At 47.0% G+C, this 21760-nt stretch overlaps 4 protein-coding genes across 4 annotated transcripts; 1 reads left to right on the top strand and 3 right to left on the bottom strand.

Moving 5' to 3' along the window:
* Positions 1-1462: 1462 nt before the first annotated feature.
* On the bottom strand, positions 1463-2441 carry J4E87_010543 (uncharacterized protein; the record flags this gene model as incomplete). Its single annotated transcript, XM_049382116.1, has 4 exons — positions 1463-1632; positions 1683-1957; positions 2044-2284; positions 2339-2441. The coding sequence occupies 4 exons, from the start codon at positions 2439-2441 to the stop codon at positions 1463-1465; spliced, it is 789 nt and encodes a 262-aa protein (XP_049228194.1).
* Positions 2442-7542: 5101 nt separating this feature from the next.
* Positions 7543-10686, bottom strand: J4E87_010542 (uncharacterized protein; the record flags this gene model as incomplete). The annotated part of the gene is made up of 7 exons (XM_049382115.1): positions 7543-8527; positions 8577-8759; positions 8991-9102; positions 9155-9760; positions 9807-10100; positions 10305-10497; positions 10552-10686. 7 exons carry the CDS (start codon positions 10684-10686, stop codon positions 7543-7545), a joined length of 2508 nt encoding a protein of 835 aa, XP_049228193.1.
* Positions 10687-11702: 1016 nt separating this feature from the next.
* On the top strand, positions 11703-14716 carry J4E87_010541 (uncharacterized protein; the record flags this gene model as incomplete). The annotated part of the gene is made up of 10 exons (XM_049382114.1): positions 11703-11710; positions 11784-12389; positions 12509-12576; positions 12709-12918; positions 12972-13005; positions 13054-13244; positions 13296-14157; positions 14209-14403; positions 14457-14607; positions 14657-14716. The coding sequence occupies 10 exons, from the start codon at positions 11703-11705 to the stop codon at positions 14714-14716; spliced, it is 2385 nt and encodes a 794-aa protein (XP_049228192.1).
* Positions 14717-17278: 2562 nt separating this feature from the next.
* J4E87_010540 (uncharacterized protein) lies at positions 17279-18929 on the bottom strand (the record flags this gene model as incomplete). Its single annotated transcript, XM_049382113.1, has 3 exons — positions 17279-17626; positions 17720-18832; positions 18882-18929. The coding sequence occupies 3 exons, from the start codon at positions 18927-18929 to the stop codon at positions 17279-17281; spliced, it is 1509 nt and encodes a 502-aa protein (XP_049228191.1).
* Between the last annotated feature and the right edge of the window lie 2831 nt (positions 18930-21760).

The following is a 21760-nucleotide window of genomic DNA, read 5'->3' as shown; positions in this document are numbered from 1 at the left end:
ATCAAGATAGGTCGTTCCACACGTATGGTCGGTCGAACGCGCAGTTTGTGAAGCCGGCGTGGCGCAGCCCCATCGAGCGAAGACTGAGCCCGATGGCATTGCGGACGAAGGCATGTGTGCGCATATACGGATTGTTCTCGTTGAGATAACACTTGGTGGTCATGGTGTACTGTGGACAGTTGACGTGAAAGCCCAGGGGACCCGAGATTGATTGCGACAACATCCGGCCGGCTCTGATCGAGGAGAGCGAGTCTAGGATTGATGACTCAATCCATCATACGCGTTGTGAGATACGGAGGGTGCGCCGCATCATAACCGAAGTCTCTTGTCATTGAGCGGCTTCGACCTCAGCACCGCCCCATGTCGACCAACCTACACCACCTCGCCGACGCGACATCGTATCCCGAATCCAAACCCCTTTTAGTCCTCCATCAATCATCCGCAGACAAAGGTCCACTTCGCTGCGTTTCGCCCCACGTCTCGCCGTCGTTCAGCGTCACCATGCAACATTGCGAATTGCGAGAATCACCACGGTGATCGCACCGAACAGCCAGAGTACAGCAAAGATCATTCTACAAGGAGTACACTCGTCGGAGCTGCGGTCTATGTGTCGTGAGCCGACGTAGTGCGCCGCCGGAAAGGCTCCATAATCCATCATGTACTGAGCTGAAGCATGGACTGGCGCGCCCATCGCTGGGTCGGTCGCTGGGTCGGAGTAAGTCGGTGGTGGATCGCATGCTGGCGGCTTCGCACTTGATGAGTGACAAGGTAATTGATCGGGCATCACACGAACTCACCTCGGGATGCTGGTAATGCGATGAATCCGCCATGGCCACTATACATAATCTGAAGGCTCTCGCGAGTACGACTAACACCGGCAAGCCCGGTTGGGCAGAGATCACGCCTCTTCACTCGCTTTGACCGCGGCGCAACTGCGCCTCATTTACATAGCCCTAGCAGAGCATGAAACAGCCACATGATCGCATTCTCTCCTGCATGACATGTTCGCAGCTGTCTTAACTGCTTGCTGCACATCAATCGAAAATATTCAGTCAACTCGCACAGCAGCAAACCAACATCCTCTCTCGTTCAGGAGTCAATTTGGTTCTGGCACGGCACATTCTGTCAGTGCGACGCTTCAAAATTTCGTGCGCGCAGGCCACGGCGCAGGCTACCGGTGGTTGCTACATCATTGCCTCGTCTGACAATGATTTGTGCTATCAGCACACTCTCACAGGGCGCACGGTACAACCCATCAGTATTACACCACATGACCATTTGCTAAAAAATTACGTCCGATAGATCACAAGGTCTATTGACATGCCGCTAGTCCCCATTTTACAAGCCCTACGGAAATTTCGAGACCTTGTATATCTTTGCCTGCACTGCACTTTCTAGCGCGGAAGAGAGGTTCTCGTGTGCCCATCAAGTAGCGCAAATGCTATTCACGTCGCTTGATACACTAGAATACCCTGCCCACCATACCGTTCCTGCGCATTATGGCTTCCTTCGTCTCGAGAGCGTCGTACGAAGTCGCACTGTAGATATCGTCGGAAAAGCCCAAAAGATCGTCCAGGCTGATCACCTCGTCAGGGGCCTTCCAGCCCAGCTCCGTCGGCAAGCGCTCGTTCTCTACACGACGATTAGCACAAGATAGCGGTACACAAGGTTCTAATACATACCGAAGAAGTACTCCACCAAATCACGCCTCGCCGTCTTCTCCGTCTTGTTGCCGAAGACGAGCATGTACCCAGCGCCTTCGCCCGCGCTGAAGTCTGCAGCCAGCTCTGACAAAGCGAACTTGGGATTGTACTTGACCGAATCGATCATGCGGGCGAGACGGGCGTTAGCGGCCATTTGGATGTCGATGAGATCATCGGTCCAGTAGGCACGGGTTTGATCGTAGATGGTGGAATTGAAGGAGATGGCATCGTCATTGAAGTACTTGTCTGAGCGGCTAGATGGTGACGTCGCGTTAGTCGTGCGCTTTGCAGTGTAGGCTTATATCGACCAGCGGATTTGGAAAAGGGCTGCAGAACTTACCTCAGACTAGCATCATGCTCCAAGATGTTGTGGTTGCCGAGCGTGTCAAGCCCCCAAGTCGTTGTGTTCGGGCCGGGGTTCGTCGTCAGCGCAAAGTTGTACAGCAACTCTGAGATGTCATCGCCGACGCTGATGGCGTTTCCCAGGGCGTGTTTGATTTGGGGAAGCGTAAAGTTACGCCCTTCGCGAGGGAGGAAGCCGTGGTTTGCCAGTGTGTTGAGCATTGGGCATGGGCCTCGTGCTGGAACATGTCAGTATTTGCTGTGGTGAGCAGTTGGGAAGATATCAAACGTACATTCTCCTGGACCTGCTGGGTGCCAGCTGGCGAGAGAGCCCTGAGCGTTGACGAAGCCAACGCTTGCAAGTGCGACAACGACTAGAGAAGGGATGCGCGTCATCTTGTTCGATACGAAGAAACGGTATGTGAAGTGAAGGAGAAGTCGTAAGTTGAGGATGTCGCACTGTCGCACTGAATGAGAAGAGGACGCACGAATCCGACCAAACCCCGCTTGAGATCTCTCTTATACTTTCTCTATCACAGTAAGATAAGCAAACTCGCATAGCCCGCACTTAGTTATCTTAGCCTAAACTAAAGTCGCTCTATCCTAAATAGCATCTTAAACATTTCTATAGTGATACTTACGTAGACTTCGCGACTTAACCCCCTTCTAGTTTATTACGCGAGACAAGCGTACTTAGGCTCTCTAGATTTAGTTATCACTAAGGCACTCTCGGTGCCTAAAACCCCGAGCAGTAGTACGGTAGATGTAATAACATTTCGAAACAGTAGAGAGTAACCTGTACGTATTAACAATTATTACGCGTTTACTAGTTACTTATAACTAGGTAGATTCTTATTAGCATCTATAGAAGAGACGTTTAGAAAATATAGAGAGTCTCTAGTGTCTGTAAGAGTATAGATAGTTACTACGCTAATATTACACTCTCTACGCGTACGCTAAGGTAGGTTTACTTTTAGCATTATAGAATTCTTACTTATAGTCTAGCTGCCTTCGCTACTATTTAAATATATTAAAATTACTACTTAAACCTCTAATAGATACCTTATTGTTTTTAACTAACCTATTCCTCTCTTAATAATTTAATCTATAGTATACACGCACTACAGAGTAGACACGTCTTAAAGTATAAGATATATAAGTATATAATATATAGTCTAGAAATAGATAAAGTTGCGAATTTAGCACTAGCTAGAGCGCAGCAAGTGTTGCGTAGCAAGAGACGCGTAAACTAGCGTTATTTAGCGGCTTAGCCTCCCGCCTACAAGAACTAGAACACTAAGACTACTACGCCTACTTTCTATATTCTCTTCTAATAAGAATCTATAGAGAGTTTAGCAATTAGATAAGTTCTACCTTTATAGTTCTTTCTTATTCGCAGCAAAAGGTAGACAAATCTTAGGTCTAATTATTCTAATTGCAATACTATCTTTTAAGATATATTAAGTAATATTATTTATATTCTACACTCTTACACGTAATAAAGCAGAAGCTATTAATAATATAGGCGTAACGCTTTTTACAACATAGTTAGCCTCTCTTAACTCTAAATAATAGCTGTATTATAGCCTTCTATACAGAATTAGAGTACGCAGGCACTATAACACTCTATTAGGTATAACGTCTAACACTAATCGCTATTATATAAGGTATAACACTATAGTAAATGTATATATATATAGTCTGCCTACACTATTATATAAGGTAGTGCACTATAATTATTAGCGTAGAAGATAACTTATAAGTATATAAAGTGTAAACATAATTGTATTTATTAATCTAGTATTATAAGTAATAGTATTTATTAGTAAACTAATAATTCTATAGCAGAAGCTAGTCTAAAAAGAGTAAAGTCTATTACTAGTATATAAAAAGACGTATTTTAAAAAGGTTAAAATCTTATATTTAGAGGTATAGGCGTTAGGTAGACTAAGGCTTAGGTTCTTAGTACTACTACCTCTAGTGTAGTAGTTAAAGCTTTTAAAATTTAGAGTAGTAAGGTAACTATTCTATAAATACTAACGTCTACCTATAGTAGAGAGAATTATAATATAATTATATATTCTTAATAGCTTATAACTAACTAAGCTATAGATTATAAAGTAATAAAATACTAAAATCTTAGCTTATAAAATTATACTTCTACTAACTCTTTATCTCTATCTCTATTTCTATCTTTATTCTTATTCTTATTCTTATTCTTATTTTTATTCTATAGCTTATAGTAAAATTAGAGATCTAAAGACTTATTAAAGATATAAATAGTAGCTTAAATCTAATACTAAAAGCTACACTAATACGTATATTAAATAAGCTCTTAACTATATTCTTACTATACCTTTTCTATAAGTTCTTCTAGCGTTAGTAAGTCTAAAGCTAATCTTATTACTAGTTATATTACCTTACTTACTAAAGCTTAATTAAGCCTTTTATTATTACTATATTAATTATTTTTCTTTTAAACGCGTTACCTTCTATCTCTATAAGTTCTTTTAAGATTATTATTCTAAAAGCTATTATAGAGGCTATTATAAACTACTATATTTATACTATACTAGAGGCTATTATAAGCGCTCTAAAGAGCTACTTTACTAGTATAGAGCTATACGCTAGACCTATTAACGTTTCTATTACTTCTATTTCTATTACTTCTATTTCTATTATCTCTACTATATATATAGTTAGCGTAAGACCTTTTATTATTCTTTTTTCTATCTTTACTTTTAAAAAGCTTATTAGTAAAATATATAAGCTCTTTAGTAGTTATAGTTTCTTACTTAGAAAAAAGATAGAATAGAAAGACTATTCTATTAACTATTTTACTAAGAGAATACCTCTAATTAATTACTATATTACTATCTATAACTAGGTATATAAAGTAAAAGGTAAAGTAATACTACTTTTCTTTTTAGCTTTATAGAAAGCTATACTCTAGTAAAGAAATACTTTAGCTAGAATACTTTATAAAGATAATAAGAGCTAGTATAGTAAAAATATAGCGTTTGTAGATTATCTTATATAGTAAGATACTATTTATTAGATAGTAGCTATAATAGACTACTATAACTTCTATTAAGATCTAAAGAAATAGTTATTATATTATAGTTATTAGCTAGTTAGCTTAGAATAGATACTATAAGGTCTAGTGTAGTATTTCTATTACTACTATATTATCTTAGTAGTTCTTAACTACTACGTAAACTAAAGAGTATATAAATATATATAGTTATAGTTAAGTATTAGTGCTAATAGTAATATACACTAAATATCTTAAAATCTTAAAATTTTCTAGCTATTCTAAGATAGTAGCTAGGCGTTTTTTAATATCTTTTTACTAAATAGAGTCTATAAAATTAGGTATAAGGCACTATAAGTAATAGTATATAAGTATATAAGAATAAGTATAAGGTATAAAGCTTTTATAGCTTACTTATAATTAGATAGTAAATAATATAAAGCTTAGCGCGCTAAGCTTTAGCTAATATTTTAATATTTTTAATTTTTTACTAAAAATTACTTTAGTACTATAATCTATTAACGTAATACTTATTTATAAGCGTTTATTAAAACCTCTATAAAGAGTTTTTAGTACTAAAATACTTAAGTATATATACTAAGCGTAATAAATAAAAGTTCTAAAGATATTCTTTTATTCTCTAATACCTACTTTACTTATTATATTAGTAAGTACTTTTTTTTATTTACTATATATTACTAACTAAATAAATTATATTAATATACTTTAATAACTACTAGGTAATTCTTCTAGATTAACTTTTTAATAACTCTAACTTATTACTTACTTCTACTCTTTTTCTTAATAATAAGATACTATTTTTATAGTTATAAAATAAAATTAAAAAAATCTATAGCTATAATATTAGTAGTAACTCTATATCTATATTTAGTGCTAATATTACTAGTATTAAACTAGAAGTTATTAATAATATAGTTATAGCTTAGGTTAATATTAAGAAAGCCTATATTATTTTAGAAACTAGCTAGCTTATTTTTTTATAAGTTTTTTATCTTAACTAAAGTAACTATAAAAATAAAGTATTAAAAAAAATTATTAGATAGTAGCTACTAGCTTTTAATAACTTTTAATATAAAATAGATATAAGAAAGATTATAAGTAAAAAAGATATAGACTTTATAAAGAAGCTATTTAAAGAAGAGAATAAAGCTTAGATAGCTAGAGTACTATATTAATATATCTAAGTCTAGTATAGATATAGAAATAAGTAAATAGTGTATATTACGCTAGAAATAAGTAAAAGAATATTAGTAATAGTATAGTATTAGTTATTAATTAAAATACTATTAAATAAGTATTAATTTATTCTCTAGAGTTTCTTTTAACTAGGCGCTACTACTATATAAAGTGTAAATAGTTTATATTTCTATTAGATATTAAGTATTAGAATACGCGCTGTCTACACTTATATAGACTAACTAGATAATAAGTTATTAGCTCTTACTAGTTCTAGAACTATTACCTTCTTCTTAATTTATAGTATATTTATTACTAGGTAAGTCTAAAGTATATACTAAGATATAATATATAATGTATTAGCTTTATAGCAAAGAGTATTAGCTATTCTCTCTAATATGTTAGTAAAGCTCTATATACATAACAGCTCTAATTATAAGTAGTAGTTAGTAAGTAGTGTAGATGCAGGTGTCTTAGCTATTCTGTAGCTAAAATTATTACTTTCTATTACGCCTACTACTTGTGCTATTTTCTAATAGAAATGTAGAGAAATTAGCGATTAGATTTTAGCTGCCTTGCGTGCCTTTTGCTGTTAGTAGCTATAGTTAGAAGAATTAAGACTCTAGTAATTGTTAAAGGCATAAATATCTCTAGAATCGTATACCTATAGAACTGCTATAATGTAGCGTTATAGCATTTTTCTTTAAATAAAGCAGAGGCACGGCTACGTGCTACATAGGCCGCAGAGTATAGTAGCCTTTCTATAGTTCTGCATTACAGCTGCAACGCATTCTTTAATGTAGAAGAGAGACGTACAAGCACTAAGTTGTTCTTTTTAGAACGACGCGTGACACTAATTGTTATTCCTGGTAGTAATTACTAAGTACATATGCCGGCAACAAGCAGCTTAAAACTCTACCACAACAGGCCTTGCACTGCGATTCTTAGCACGAAAGAGAGGCCCGGATGTACAAAGGACGGATCACGCTACAGATCCTTGTTAACCGGTGCATAATAAGAAGCGAGGTGCCTGTACCCGCTCACGCTCCCGGGTAATCATTTGCCGGCTCTCACCGGCTCAGAGCCTGTACTGTACTTGGAATTTGTATGTTGTCTGATAGCAAGAAGACTCAAAAGGTACGAAAAATGAGTCCTCGACGCATCAGCTTCACGGCAGAGAGAAACTGTCACTTGGCTCAGCCTGACGGCTAGTAGCGAGCGTGCAGCGAAGCGACAGGTACGACATCCATCATGTGGCCAGGTTCATTACTTTCTATCGTGTATCTTCTGGTGTCTCTTGAGATCGTTCAGCCTCGTAAAAGCCTTGCCGCATTCCGGGCACTCGTGTGGCCTTTCCCCTCGATGGCTCAACTCATGGTTCTTGCGGTGAAAGTTGCGCGAAAACGTCTTTCCGCACATCGTGCAGGCGTGGGTCGATGCCTCGCGTTTTGTTGTAGCAGTGATGAACTTCTCGGCTAAGTCACTCATCTCGGGATGGAACGCGCGTGTGTGTCTCTCCAGATCCTTCGCGTTGGCGAACCCTTCAGCGCCCAGGCAATCTGGAACTTCACACTGGAACGGTCGTTCGTGAATGTTGACGTGTCGGTTGCGAGCCTTTTCATCCTTGAAGCCCTCTGAGAAGTACCTGCATGTGATCCTCGTGCATTTGAATCGCCTTTCCTCGTCGTAGAATCTTTTGTATGCCTCCTTCTCGTGTGCAGTTGGGCCAGGCTTGCTCTTGGGGAATATCTCAAGAGCCTTCCTATTCCGATCCAAGGCCTTCGAGAGGTCTTCAATGCTGATCTTGTGTTGTGCATCGAAGCCTTTCTGCTGGAACGTGTAAATGTGGCTTGTGAGCTCCACTAGATGATCGTGGAGGTCGAGATGCTCGAACACCCTGCACTTGGTCTTACAGTCGTCCACCAGGCCGTTGGACCAGTCCACGTCGCCATACCGTGTCATGAAATCATCCATGGCTTTGAAGATGCTTTGTAATTGTCCTGCCGCGTCATTTGCCTCGTCGAGGAATCTCTCGCCTTGGCCAACCCAAGCGTTGACATGGTGGAACCATTTCGCGATAGCATAATCCTGGAAAGCAATCGATCCGTCCAATACGTATCGTCGGCGTTGCGCTTGATCATCTGGATCGTCGACGTCGAAACAGGGAAAAGTAAGGTATTGTAGACACAACGTCGCCAACTCGCATTCGATGGATGGCTCGTGGATATCTTCCGTGATGTTAGTGATGTACCTGTTCCAGTCAGGATAAGCACGTCACGAACGCAGACAGTTTAACGTACGTCTTGGCTGTGCTATGAACGAGAGAGACTCGGTCGCCATTCACAAGTACTAGTGAGCCGCATGTTTCGTAGATGTGATCGCGGAGATGTTGGTGTTCGTAATCGATGGTTTGATAGTCTACGTCGATCGAGAGTGCGACTTGTATCTCCTTCCAAGTAAGCCGGCGCTTGGCACACACCAACCTGCAAGACACAGTCGTGGTCAGAATACAATGTGCAGGTCCTGGGATCAGAAGGCAACACACCATCCGAGTAATTGCTTGGTTTTCGGCCATCCTCTGCCAGATCTTGTTTTGACACGTGTGACTATCCGTTCATATCTGTCGACGCGGTCAATGAACACTCGATCTCCGTAACGAATGTACGAACACGGAGCCCAGAAGATGTCGCGGGCTCCATTCGGTGTGTACCTACGCTTGTGCGAGTCCGGGAGGAAAGTTCTCGGTCTTGATATAGTCCAAAAGCTCCGCTAGCGTCATACACGCGTGAAGGTCAAGCAAAACCAATTTGGCGTAAAGGAACATGCCTGCCTTGGAATTAGACCCTGACTGTGTGTAGGGATTCATCAATCGACTCACCTTTTGCGTTAGCCACGATAAGGTTACGAAGGTATTCTTTCATGTCTTCCGTGAATAATGGAAACTTTGCCTCAATGCGATCTACCCACATCCTGGTGTAGGCCTTGATGTCGCCCTCGTTGTCTTTTTCCGAGATCTGCAGCATCTTGGGCGCTATCTTGGTGATTGCGGAGCTGTGAAGCCCTCTCCGTATGTCGGCGTGGTCTTGACTCGTGATCAAAAGGCGGATGGTTCCCGGATCAACCGCATCGCGCTGCCCTACGAGTTCGGTTAACATATCCAACAATTGGCTTCTCTCAGCCCTTTCACACTCGTCCAGCCCATCAACGATGATGAAGAGTTTGGGAATGGTGAAGCAAAAATCTTCGAAAAGCCTCTTCGCTTGGTTGGGAGATCTGAGGGACGGTTCCCCACTCGAGCTGCGCCGTGTGTAGCAGGGAGGCAGCATCTGTGGATAATGATCTAGCAGTTGATCTGCCAGGCCCTTCAGTATACCAACCGCGGTGCTACTTGTGGGGTCGCCATCGTGACAGTAAAAGAAGCAGGTGATGAAGTCAGTCTTGGTCTTGCACTCTTCGACGATGGCCGATGTCAGTATAGTTTTGCCTATTGTCAATCAGGATCATTCTGCCGATACAGTAAGGACACGCACCAGCTCCTGGTATCCCGTAAACCCAGACGACAGGACTGTTCGGGATATCGGCGTGGATCCAATGTTTGATGGTCTCGTGCTGTGTCACCCACTTGGTAGTGGTCGCGCATTCGTTCCGTATCTTGCAGTAGCTTTCATGATCGAGCCGAGGTAGCTCTCCAACAGCCAGCCAGTCTTTGACAAGCATCAGCTTCTTGGTCTCTTCTCGTTGGACGTTCTCTTCCAACTTCGCCCGGAAGTCGGCTACGTCGTCCTGGTAGAGTCGGTATTGGGCGAGACTAGCACGGCACTCAACTATGTCTTTATGTCGACGAAGACTACTCAAAACTCCCTCAAACTTCGTATGGAAGTTCTTCCACCTGTATCCCAAAGTTAAACATTAGCACCATTTTCTCCTGGATTCCGCACGCAGGATACTGACATGGATTTGAAGAACCGAGTCCATACTGTATCAACATTAGCTAAAGCATGCGCGGAGATCCGGCAGGGCTAGCCTACATCTGCCCGAAAAGAACTTGAGCGCTTGTTGGTGGAATTCCAAGATGTCCAAATACATCATCTCCAAGGCGTCAATCATATGGGGCGATTTGTGAAACAATGATTCGTATTCGACCAGCAACGGTAGCTGTTCGCCAATTCTCTCATACGCGTCCAGAAGTTGTTCGAATGAGTCGGCAAACGTGCTAGCTGTCTATACCATGCATTAGTTGAGGCATCGCTCCTCATAGACCGTCAGTGTACCTACCAACAAGATGAACTTCATAGGACCCCAGACGAAGGCGACCGCGTCTGAAACGTTGAGGAAGATCTCTATGACTTGACCGAACTGGTGCATGGCCTCCAGACATGATTTGACACGAGCGAGGTTCATCGCTTCCATTCGGTGCTCTTGCTCATGTTGAACCTGGATTAATGCTTTGCAGAGCTGATCGTATGTCGTCGTGCTAAACTCTGTAAGTTCCGTGCCTGTGAGTTTGTTGCGAAACTGCGTGATAGCACGGGTCAAGGCGGTTCCTGTCGCATGCCGTGGTGGGGTGAGCCCTCCGACAAGGGTCGGTTGCTGGGACAGAGCGCCCGTCGAAGTGCGACTAGCCGATTGCGAAGATATTGGGCCCGCCATTAAACTTACTCATCAAACGTCGTGCGGAAGTTCGGATATGCCAGTCAAAGATGGGATGGTTGTGCCGCCATGCCAGGCAGCACTAATAAGTCGAAGATATGTGCGTAGGCCATGACTGACCAGCTGCGTTGCTGTGGAGGGGGCGGAGCAAGGCTGAAGATGTGCGTGTGGCTTATCGGCATGCAGGACGCGGCGAGAGGCTGCAACGTAGCCTCCCGGGTACGACGAGCTGAAAAGACCACATATCCGCAGCATAATAAGCAGCGCCTCTTTCGCACGTCTCACGAATGTCGAGCCACAGTTCTCGAGTGTAGTCTAGAAGTTGGTTGAAGTAGACTCTCATCCGCGAATCGATCATCTGCTCGGGTAGCATTGCTGCCAAGCCGCTAGACCAGAACGCGCTTACGTCTCGCGTCATGACGCTCAAACACCTACTCAACGACGACGATGTCGACAACTTTCACCACGAGAGGCACAGTCCGCAGCTGGACTGGTTCCAGCAAGATTCCTTGGATCAGTATGCGATAGACGCTTTGTGAACGAGCGCACGGCTGATGATCGTAGGTATACAGCGGCTCTACCAACTCAATCCTGGGATCAATACGTGGACGAACTTCTTGGGTCACAGGACGCACAATGCGACCCACTACTGGATGGGATCGACATAAATGGCTCTTTTCAAGAGACGAGCGCCAATATTGAAGAATGGACGACCGGGCAAGCGCAGCATGAGTCCATGGAAGAGCAAACTCTAGCTGAGCAGGAACATATCTGTTATGGCATGGTAAATAGAGAACCAACAACCGCGTAGATGTTGCCACATTTCGCGGCGAGCTGACATGCATTCAGATCTTTAGGGCCGCTATTCGCCTCCGAGGCGACATGGCGGAGCTTCATCGTAAGCTCAACAACATCGCATCATCCCCGGTCACAGGCCATGCGCGAATGATTGTCATCAAACCCGAAGCGCAATTCGTTGTCGCTTCTCCGGAAGGATTCGTTGTAGGAGACGTGAACGCGCAATTAGACGGAGCGTTAACGAGCATTGCAGAGCAAGGCTATGAGATCGATCTGGAGGTCTTTGCTCCAACGGTGGTCATCCAGGAGACTATAGGTCGCGCCACGAAGGACAAAGAAGCCGTAGTAAGGGTACAGATGAATGTGTACGGCCCATCGACAGCCGCTTGGGACATCGGCAAGGAGTTATCGCAGCAAAAGATCTACCTGCAACGCCCTGTGTACATACGAGATGGTTATCGATACCAGAATCCCCACATTCTCACCCTTCCTGGATTCCATGGCTCGACACCTGAGATACCAACCATGACAGAAGAACCTTTACCTGACAAGGTCGGTCTGCAGACATTGAGAAGCACCCTCCAAAATGTGTATTCCTCTTTGACGCGAGATCGCAATTTGCACGGGTTAGAGGGTGACGAGCGCCTCAACACCGATCTTTTGTTGTAAGTTATTTTTGATCCTCTCCGTCAACCTTTTGCTCTCACTTCCGAATATCGATGCTTCGCGATCACCCGCTGATAGACCCAGGCACCAGAAGACAGCACTTTCTTTCATGATGCAGCGCGAAGATGGGCCCATACCAGACGAGTACACACTCTGGAGGCCGAGCGAAGAAGATGGAGTCCAATGGTATGTATCCTGCAAACTGCCTTGCGTAATACCGCTGACACCACTGACAGCTATCGTCATGTTCTGACGAAAGGACGTTGTGAGTTCGTTCTTTACACGTTCTGATTTGAAAGCATACTAAGAATTCGATAGCCATGGTTGAGCCTAAGGAGACCGGTGGTGGTATCCTGGCAGACGAGATGGGGATGGGAAAGACTCTCTCTGTACTAGCACTTGTACTACGGACGCTAAACACTGCGCACGATTGGGCTATCCGCATCGATGATCTGAACGATGCGACTTCGGAAATACCAAAGAAGAGACGCCGCTCTGGAGCGACCCTGATCGTTGCATCATCAGACCGTGAGTATACCATCGTTGCGATACACGCTAGTGCTCTTGTGCTAACGGCGCAGTCATGATCAATGAATGGTTTCAGGAACTAGATAAGTAAGTCACACAGATCGTTGCATACTCTCCAGCTGCTCACCTTGAAAGGCATTTTGAAGAGCCTACTCGTAAAGCCTTGAAAGCGATCAAGTATCATGGCCCTCATCGACACGTTTCCCTGGAGAGGCTCATGGAGGCAGACCTTGTCATCACTACCTATCATACACTCGCGTCAGATTTTGCCAGGACCAAGCACGAGTTGAGGCATATTGAATGGTATCGTCTTGTCATTGATGAAGGTGAGTAAGTTATCGAACGTTGGCCGCTCACCATTGACGATTATCTCGCAGCCCACATTATACGACGGCAATCCACCATCTTGTACCGGACTGTAGCTGACATCGCGGCCCGATCGAGGTGGTGTCTGACTGGCACGCCTATACAAAATCGCCTGGAGGACATTGGCTCCTTGTTCGCCTTCTTGAGGGTCACTCCGTTTCACAGCTTGTCGAACTTCCGAAAGACTATTGCTATACCTTTTGATGAGGGCGGTAAGAGACGTACTATTGCGATTGAGCGCTTCACTCGTCTTCTGGACTCCATGTGCTTACGCAGAACCAAAGATGTCCTGCACTTGCCTGCTGAGCAGCATCGAGTGAGAGAGGTACCGTTCTCATCAGAAGAGCGATTGCAATACGAGCAGACCAAAGAGATCATGTTCCGAGCTGTCCGCAACCAGAATGGCACGTTCGATCAAAAGAGTACGCTGGGCATGTTCCAGGTACAGCTTCAACTACGGATTCTCTGCAACCATGGTACTTGGCAGCAACCCTTCTCGTGGAATCGCCGCAAACTGCATTTACTGGATGAGAGGGAGGCCATGGAGATCTCCCTGGGGCGAGACGGCGAGATCACGTGCTCAGTATGCCGGCAACCCATGCCCGCCTTCAATAGCGGCTCCATGTTCCATCGCTATACCGAGAATTGCCGGCATGTGTTGTGCTCTCAATGCCTTATCCAGAGCACGCCTAGTGGCCACGACGAGATACCCAGCAAATGCCCGCTATGCCAGCCCCTGTGGAATATGTCCACCGAAGCACATCATTTCATGGACGCATCACATGAAGATACCTACTTTCGAGCGAATGGACGGTCTTCGAAGATGGAAGTCTTGATGAACGACGTTTCCGTCGATATATGGACTACGAAAAGGTATGCCCGATGGGATTACGCATATGAAAGGCAAGATTGACAAGCTCGCAGCATTATATTCACTTGTTGGACGCGCACCTTGAACTTGCTAGAGAGCTATCTCCGTTACATGTCAAATAACACGTGGACCCATGAGCGTATCGACGGCGAATGCTCAACGACCAAACGCGAACGTATCTTGCATCAATTCACGGAGGACCCCAATCTGCGAGTACTGATCATGACCACCGGCACCGGCGCGGTAGGGTAAGTCGGCCACATACTCACCATTGACTGCTCTCGCTGATGACATATACTAGGCTCAATCTCGCGACCGCCAACCGCGTTTTCATCGTCGAGCCCCAATGGAATCCTTCAGTCGAAAACCAAGCTGTCGCACGAGCCCTGCGTCTTGGACAAAAGCAAGCAGTGTTGGTCACGCGTTACGTTGTGGAACAGACGGTAGAGCAGGTAAGCATAGCAAACTACCGAATTGATCGCTTGTTGTTGACTCCAGCAGGACATGCGCGCATTGCAGGACACCAAATTGGAAAGAGCCAATCTCATTCAAAGTGGCTGAGTGATGTGTGCCGGGCGTGTCACCATGGTCGCTTCCGCGCCTCTTGCACCCCCTTGGCACGAGTTCCAGGCACCATACCGTAGATGCAGTGGATGTACTAGTGATGAATCAACAGATCACTTGACTGCATACTCGGCGGATTATTCTGCAACGGTCGAAAGCGCGATGACATTCTTAGCGAGTGATCCCCGTGTGCCAACGGACCAGGCGTTGAAATGACCGGCAATTGACAGAAGCTTGTTTTCTTCTCGCAGATGCGCGCTTCATATTCTGAGCATGTCAGCCTGCCACAATGCCTCGTATACCCTTGTGCGCCTGCAAGCCACTGTGTGTGGCACGATAAACCGGTGAGCGATCCGCTCACATGTGTATGACGAGTCCCAGGAGCTGACATGGCCTTCACCGGTGCCTGCTGCACCACCGGTCCTTCTTGTGTGTCATTCATGTGGAAGCATTGGATGACCTAGTGGTGGGGAAACAGCACCGGTCGGGATGCAGGCATCAACCACTCGTCCACGCTAAAAATTGCAGTGCAGCGGCCTCAGGGCAGAGAATATATCATGTATGTTCGACATCCCCCAAGTCCAAAAAGCGGCTGCGGATGCGTTGCGAACGTCCCTTCCAGGAATCTTAACGGTTCTGCTGCCCTGTATGGCCCGCTGCGCAAAGAAAATGCGCTGCATGTTGTCGCATCGCTATTGGCCTGTTAAGCTGCGCGAGTACATAGTCCCACGCGCTAGGGATTGCAGTGCAAATTTGGGGGCGGAACTTCGCTCAGGCGCCTTCCCACCATGCTTTCTCCCACAGCGTTGGCCGCCCGAGGCTGCTGACTAAGCTGTCACAGCCCTCGCCCGCCCATCGCTTCAATGAGAACGGTCACAGCCCTCATCCTACTGTATTCTACTTGCTTGCATGGGTCAGTTCCGATGCGCGGTCAAACAAGTTGATCTTCTCGAGAGAACCTGGTTCACAGCTACGTTCGCTGTATTCCGCGGTTGTGATGGGCTCGCAAGGCTATTTGCACATCCATGAATGGGCATCTTCTCTGGCAATGGGCAGCAGAAGGCGTGCTGACAGTGACGCTCATTTGAGAGTGGACATCTCTCTCCTTCACACGAGAGATCGCGATGCCAATCTCAGCGTTGTGAGCACACCATTACACTATCAACTCCACCCGACCACTGCTCTTCCGCGCTAGAAATTGCAGTGCAGTGTCCAGTGGACCCCAGTGTGAGCAGGGTTCCCCTTTTTCTCCATACCGCACATGCGCTTTACCTCCTCTTCCACGCTAGAGATTGCAGTGCAAAAAGTGGCGGGTCGCAGTCGACGGTGGGCGAAGCCTGGAATGCCGACTCTTGTGTGCGACAGAGATTATGGTGCGTGGACCGGTGAGCGGAGGCAGCCGTGCCGCGCCCCGCCTCAGCTGACTACACCCCACATTCGGTCATCCTCAACGCGAATGGTTACAGTGGAGACTCATCACCATAGTGGACTTACGCGTGCGTGTCCAAATCCGTTATCGAGTCAAAAGTGTCGTATACATCAGTAAACTACAATTTCGAGCTACATTCGTGGTTATTCTCCCGGTGCTACAGGCTCGACAGACGGGCTGTTCGCGTCCTGGCAAATTCTCTCGCATGGGCATCTTGCCTCTCTTCTGCGCTAGGAATTGCAGTGCACTCGTGCGGAAGTGCCATGATCCTGGCTTCCTATCCATGGATGCGCGCCCGCAGTAGAGCTTGTACGGAATTGGACAAGCACTGCAGTGCCTCCTGCAGGAGGAAGGGCTGGTAATGTGCAGAGCAACCCGGTCTGCACTGCAATTTCTGGCGCAGGAGATGGAATGCCTGACATTTGTGTATGTTCCACCTTGCACGCTAGAAAGTGCAGTGCATGTTGATAATGTCGAGGGCCGCATGATGCAGGTTAGATCCACCGACATAATTGGTCACTCTGCCCGACCAAGCACTCGTCCGTGCTAAAGATTGCAGTGCACATTTCAGCCACGACCGATTCTGTCATAGGCTCGACTATCTTACTCACGCTAACAATTGCAGTGCAACGATGAGAATAGAATCATGCCGACCCAGCGATCAAAGCCGTTCATCTGATAGGAACAACAGACCAACGTACCTACCTGTCCAGGATTTATGCTCATCTGCTAGAGTCTGACGTGTAAGAAGTCTTCAGCACACGCTCCGGTCTTGGTCAAATAGCGGCTTCCGTACCGGAACTGATTTTACAGATGCATCGCGTCGCCACGCACATTACTCCCCACATCGTCATACCCGGTAGCTCCGGCTTCCTGCCACCACGCGAGCAAGTCATGCCTTCAGAAGATCTCTGTTGCATGTCAAGAGTCAAAGTAGTGGCTTAAAACCTGTGCATTTCCATTGTACTACAGAACCTGATGAGTAGAAGACAAGCTTGACGCATCTCAGACAAAATGGCCCGGCCCAACAACTATCACATCTTCTAAAAAACGCCACACTACCGACGAAGCACAATCTATGAACACCTCACAGCACACGCTGCATCTCCAGCAACTGCGAACACACGCCCCTAATTCCTCTCGACCTCCTTCAACTGAACCCACAACGGGTCCTTCTCCCAGACGAAGAACGCCCGCTGGTTGTCCGGCCAACCGTGACTTCCGACTTGCAATTCAAGGTCGAAGTTCCAGATGAAGCGAGCAGCAATGATGCGCAGCTCGTTATAAGCCAAATTCTTGCCGATGCAATTCCGAGGGCCGAAAGAGAAGGGTTGGAAGGCAGACTTCTTGTCTACGTTGAACTGTGGGTCGTGGTAAGGATGGTCTGGGCCGAGCCAGCGTTCGGGAATGAAGGAGTCGGGCTGGACGAAGTTGTTGGGGTTGTGGTGGACGGCCCACTGGAAGATCGTGATAAGAGTCTGAGAGGTGTTGTTAGCTGTGACTGTCTATGTTTATTCGAAGTACTTCTTCTGACTGATGGATGACAGGCGAAGTGATCTGGAATGACGTACACCTTTGGGAATCCAATAGCCGTTAACGTACTCGCCAGGAGACACACGTGGAGGCGTATCCGCAACGGGCGGGTACATTCGTAAAGTCTCCTCAATGCAGGCATGCAGGTACTTGAGTTGCGCAGTAGACAACATCGTTATATCTTTCTCGTTGGCGAAGGCCGTCCGAACTTCTTGCTGGAGCCGTTCGAAAGCCTGCGGGTTCGTTGACATGAAGTAGGTAAAGCCTGAGAGTGTCGTGGCTGTCGTCTCGCTGCCAGCCACGATCAAAGCCTCGGAGTTGCCCAGGATCTCTGCATGGCTCATGCCCTTCTCGTCGTTGTTGCGAAGGATGTACGTCATGATGTCCTTCCGGCCGCCGGGTGCTGCGCCAAGTGCCAGTCTTCGCTCTACCTTCTCGTCACTCATGATCCTGTTGTTATGACGCGTTTGCATGTCCTCTTTAGAGATCATCAGCCGTAGGATCCAGCTGAGGCCAGGCATCTTCATCAACGCAACAATTTGCGCGCCAGCTCTGATGCCAGCGAATATCATGGAAACCCATGGATGGTAATCGCTGCTGTCCAGGCAGTGGAACGATTCACCCAGGGCCAAGTCGCCGATGATGTCGAAGGTGGTGAAGTTGAACCATTTGACTACGTCCGTCGGGGTGTGTTGCGCGGCGTCTTTGTGTAGGTGGGCAAAGAGCTTGTCGACGTACTCCATGATCAACGCCTCCTGACCCTTGATAGCAGCATCGGAGAAAGCATGTGCCATAACACGGCGTTGACGTCGATGGTCCTCTCTGCTGCTAGGAAAGATCGACTTGCGTGAAGTGTCTCCGCCCTGGTAAAATTCATGCCACCTGCCGAATTCGGGTCGGCCACTGCGACTTAATCCGAAAACCTCAGGCCATCCAATAGTTCCGTTGATGGATATGGAGTTGGGCGAAGTACGCACCATGTCACCGTACTTTTCATGGTACTTCAGGACCTTTTTGGCGAAAGTTCCTTGGATGCTGTTCTCAATGGCCAGAGGGATCCCGGAAACGGCGAAATGCTTCGGTCCAGGAATCTTGCGAAGGGGGTGGAAGAAGAGACGATAGATTGCAACGCCGATTGCACTGACGACACCCTGAGAAAGCGTTAGAGGGTGACTGCATCAGCGAGATGAGAACACTTACAATTTCGACTAGAAGCAGCACAGCAGCTGCAGCCTTCTGAAACGACATCGCTGTCGACAGGTTGAAGATGATACCAGATGTGGAGTGACTTCGACGGCGGCTTGGAAGACAGAAATCCTGGTCCTCGAATTCGCGACGTGAGATGTGATGCGGATATGTGTAGAATGATGGCGATACCACTCCGCACGGGAGGACGACGTTATATATGCCCTGCGGCAAAACCCCCTGGGTAGCAAGACTCTTTACCCTGTCTCTTCAACCATGGCTTCTACAGACTGTATGATGCCTGCCGACGTTTCGCTTTGACATCTTGCGTGGACCCCATCCGTACGCGAGAGGATGATCCTGTGGTGAACGACCAGGCACAACGGTCGGATCTCGAATGTTTCCGGGCGCTAGCCTCGAAGAGTGACATCTGCCAAAATCTCCGATGGGAAACGCTAGGGTCGGATCGCGACTGCTCCGGCTTCCGTCCTTATTCACGCGCCGTTGCGTCGTTGAGCGCGCATATACCGTATTGGAGGTTTTAGTGCGAGTGTTAAGCTGGGATGTAGCAGGTACGTTCTTCGTCTAGTGCTTCCAAACGGATGTCGTTGCTAGCCATCCGGTCGCGCCAAGCTTTTGGCTCGGTTCTACATACCCCACGATCGGCGTAATCTCTTGTGCCCAACGCCAAGCCGGTACGTAGGACGAACGTTATCAGCCTCCAAGGAGATGTGTTCTCTACCGCACCAAATCTGTTCCGCGCGAGGTGTTTTCAGCCTCGCAATCCACCAAGCATCCCGTCGGTCATTTTCTCAACGAAGACGTGATCTATCTGTATTGGGAAAGCAGTGCGAAAGCCCGTCGGTACGCGCAGGGTGAACTCCTTGTCGCTATGTCGCCGCATATTGGTCGAGACACCCAGAATATCGCGCACTCGCGTCTCGGAAAACAATCATTGCTCTTCCGCACGGAGGATCGCAATGCAAAGGTAGGTATTCACGTGCTCTGGCGCGTTATGGAATGCAGTGCAGACGTACTGTGCGCGCTCAAGGTTGCAGTGCCGTTGCAGTAGCTATCGGACGAAATCAGTCAGGCCAGCCGGCAGCTCCCAAGGTCCAGCTCATGCTTCTCCGCTCACGTGACTTACATGTGCTCTTCGACGCTAAGAATCGCAGTGCAGCGACACCGCGGTAAAACAGTCCATACCCGCGTCCTCCCCTCTCACACTAGAGACTGCAGCGCAACGCCAAAACCAGCACTGTATGACTTCCGAACGAGTACCATTCATCTCACACACTCCTTTTATCGACCCAGATGCCCTTTCCTGCGCCGAACGTACGATCCAGTCCATATCAAGGCAATGCTCGGGAGGCCGCTCTTTCGCATTTACCAACGCTTTCGCTGAGGACTGTAGTACATAGCAGTCAAGCCGCGCTGATGATGATGCACATCTTGTTGATGTGGGAAGGTGTGGGCTCCTCCTACAAGATGGGTATTCGTTCACGCTAGAGATTGCAGTGCAAGAGCCCAAGCCAACGTGGTCTGTAGTTCCAGCATGCTGGAATATACCGTAGGTCTGGACTAATCGCAGCCTTATCGTAACCAACTGCCCTTTTCTTCAACACCGATAGTCGTGGCTGCAGAGACGCGCTACGTTGAACAGCCGATTCGTCATCGTCATACTTCGTATATGGTTTCGTCCGTGCTAAGAAATGCAGTGCAACGCCCACCCTTGAAGGAATCCCTGACCGGTTTGAGGGCCTTTGCGAAGGACTTCCACTTGCGGAGCTGACATTGGTGGGGATGCGCAGGCTGCGCGCAGAGACCATAGTGGCTGAGCGTCCCCCCGCAGGACATTCACCAGTGTCACAGCAGCCAATCAAGCGAACCTTTCTACCACCACGTACACTCGTACGCGCTAGTCATTGCAGTGCAGTCACATTCGTATGGCCCAGGCCCCAAGGGATACGCATCCTACGTGCCGAGACGGTGGTGGCTGAGCGTTCCGCTGGAGGACGTTCACCGGTGATGCAACATGGCAGCCAATCAAGCGTATCTCTTTCGTCTACCTACGCTCGTCTGCGCTAGAGATTGCAGTGCAGGCTTATCCTCAGGCAAGTAACCTTCGTTTCTAGCTCAACAGCAACCGATACATCCAGATGTGCTCGTTCGCACTAGATGTTACATTATATCTGCCTTTGATGCCTCATAACGTTTAGCTACCTCATACGTCCTCCTTGTCTAAGCTAGAAACGCAGTGCAAGTAAGAAGTCCAGTCCAAGTTTGATGTCTGCGCCTTGCCTCTTATCAGGTGCTTCTTCGCGCTAAAGATTGCAGTGCAGAATGCACGCCTGGAGTTGTTCTAGCTGTGGCTAACGGGCCACCTCCTTACACACTCACTTATATGCGCTAGAGATTGCAGTGCAGCGTGCCCAAGATGACAGCAGGCTGAAGCAATTTGTGCCCAAAAGAGCGCGCCTCATTCTGGAAGCGAGAGTCCTCCATCGTGCTGCCCCCCAGGCTGTTCTCATCCTAGGGACCTATGGCAAGAGGAGTGTGATTGGCGTTGTACGGCCAGTGGCTGTGGCGAGGCACGTTGGTCGAGAAATGCAGCAATCCCTGTACTTGCGTCTCGTTAAGTGCTCTTTCGCACTAGAAATTGCAGTGCAGGCGCCCCGCCACCCCCGAATGAGCGTTAGACTATTGCTGCCTGGTCACCTCCTCATATGTACTCGCGTGCGCTAGAAATTGCCGTCCACACCTGTCAGGTCCTCTCGCACGTCAGAACGATTCCGGATCTGGTTAGCGACTACTTCCGCATGCCTCTTCTTCTGCGCTAAAGATTGCAGTGCAGTTAGCTGGAGTGCAATGATGCAACTGCTTCCTAATCTGGG

Source organism: Alternaria ethzedia (genome assembly GCF_023757985.1).
Source record: "Alternaria ethzedia strain BMP 0044 chromosome Unknown scaffold_50, whole genome shotgun sequence".
NCBI classification, from domain to species: domain Eukaryota; kingdom Fungi; phylum Ascomycota; class Dothideomycetes; order Pleosporales; family Pleosporaceae; genus Alternaria; species Alternaria ethzedia.
The sequence above is the reverse complement of the archived record's forward strand: the minus strand, read 5'-3'. Positions and strand labels throughout refer to the sequence as shown.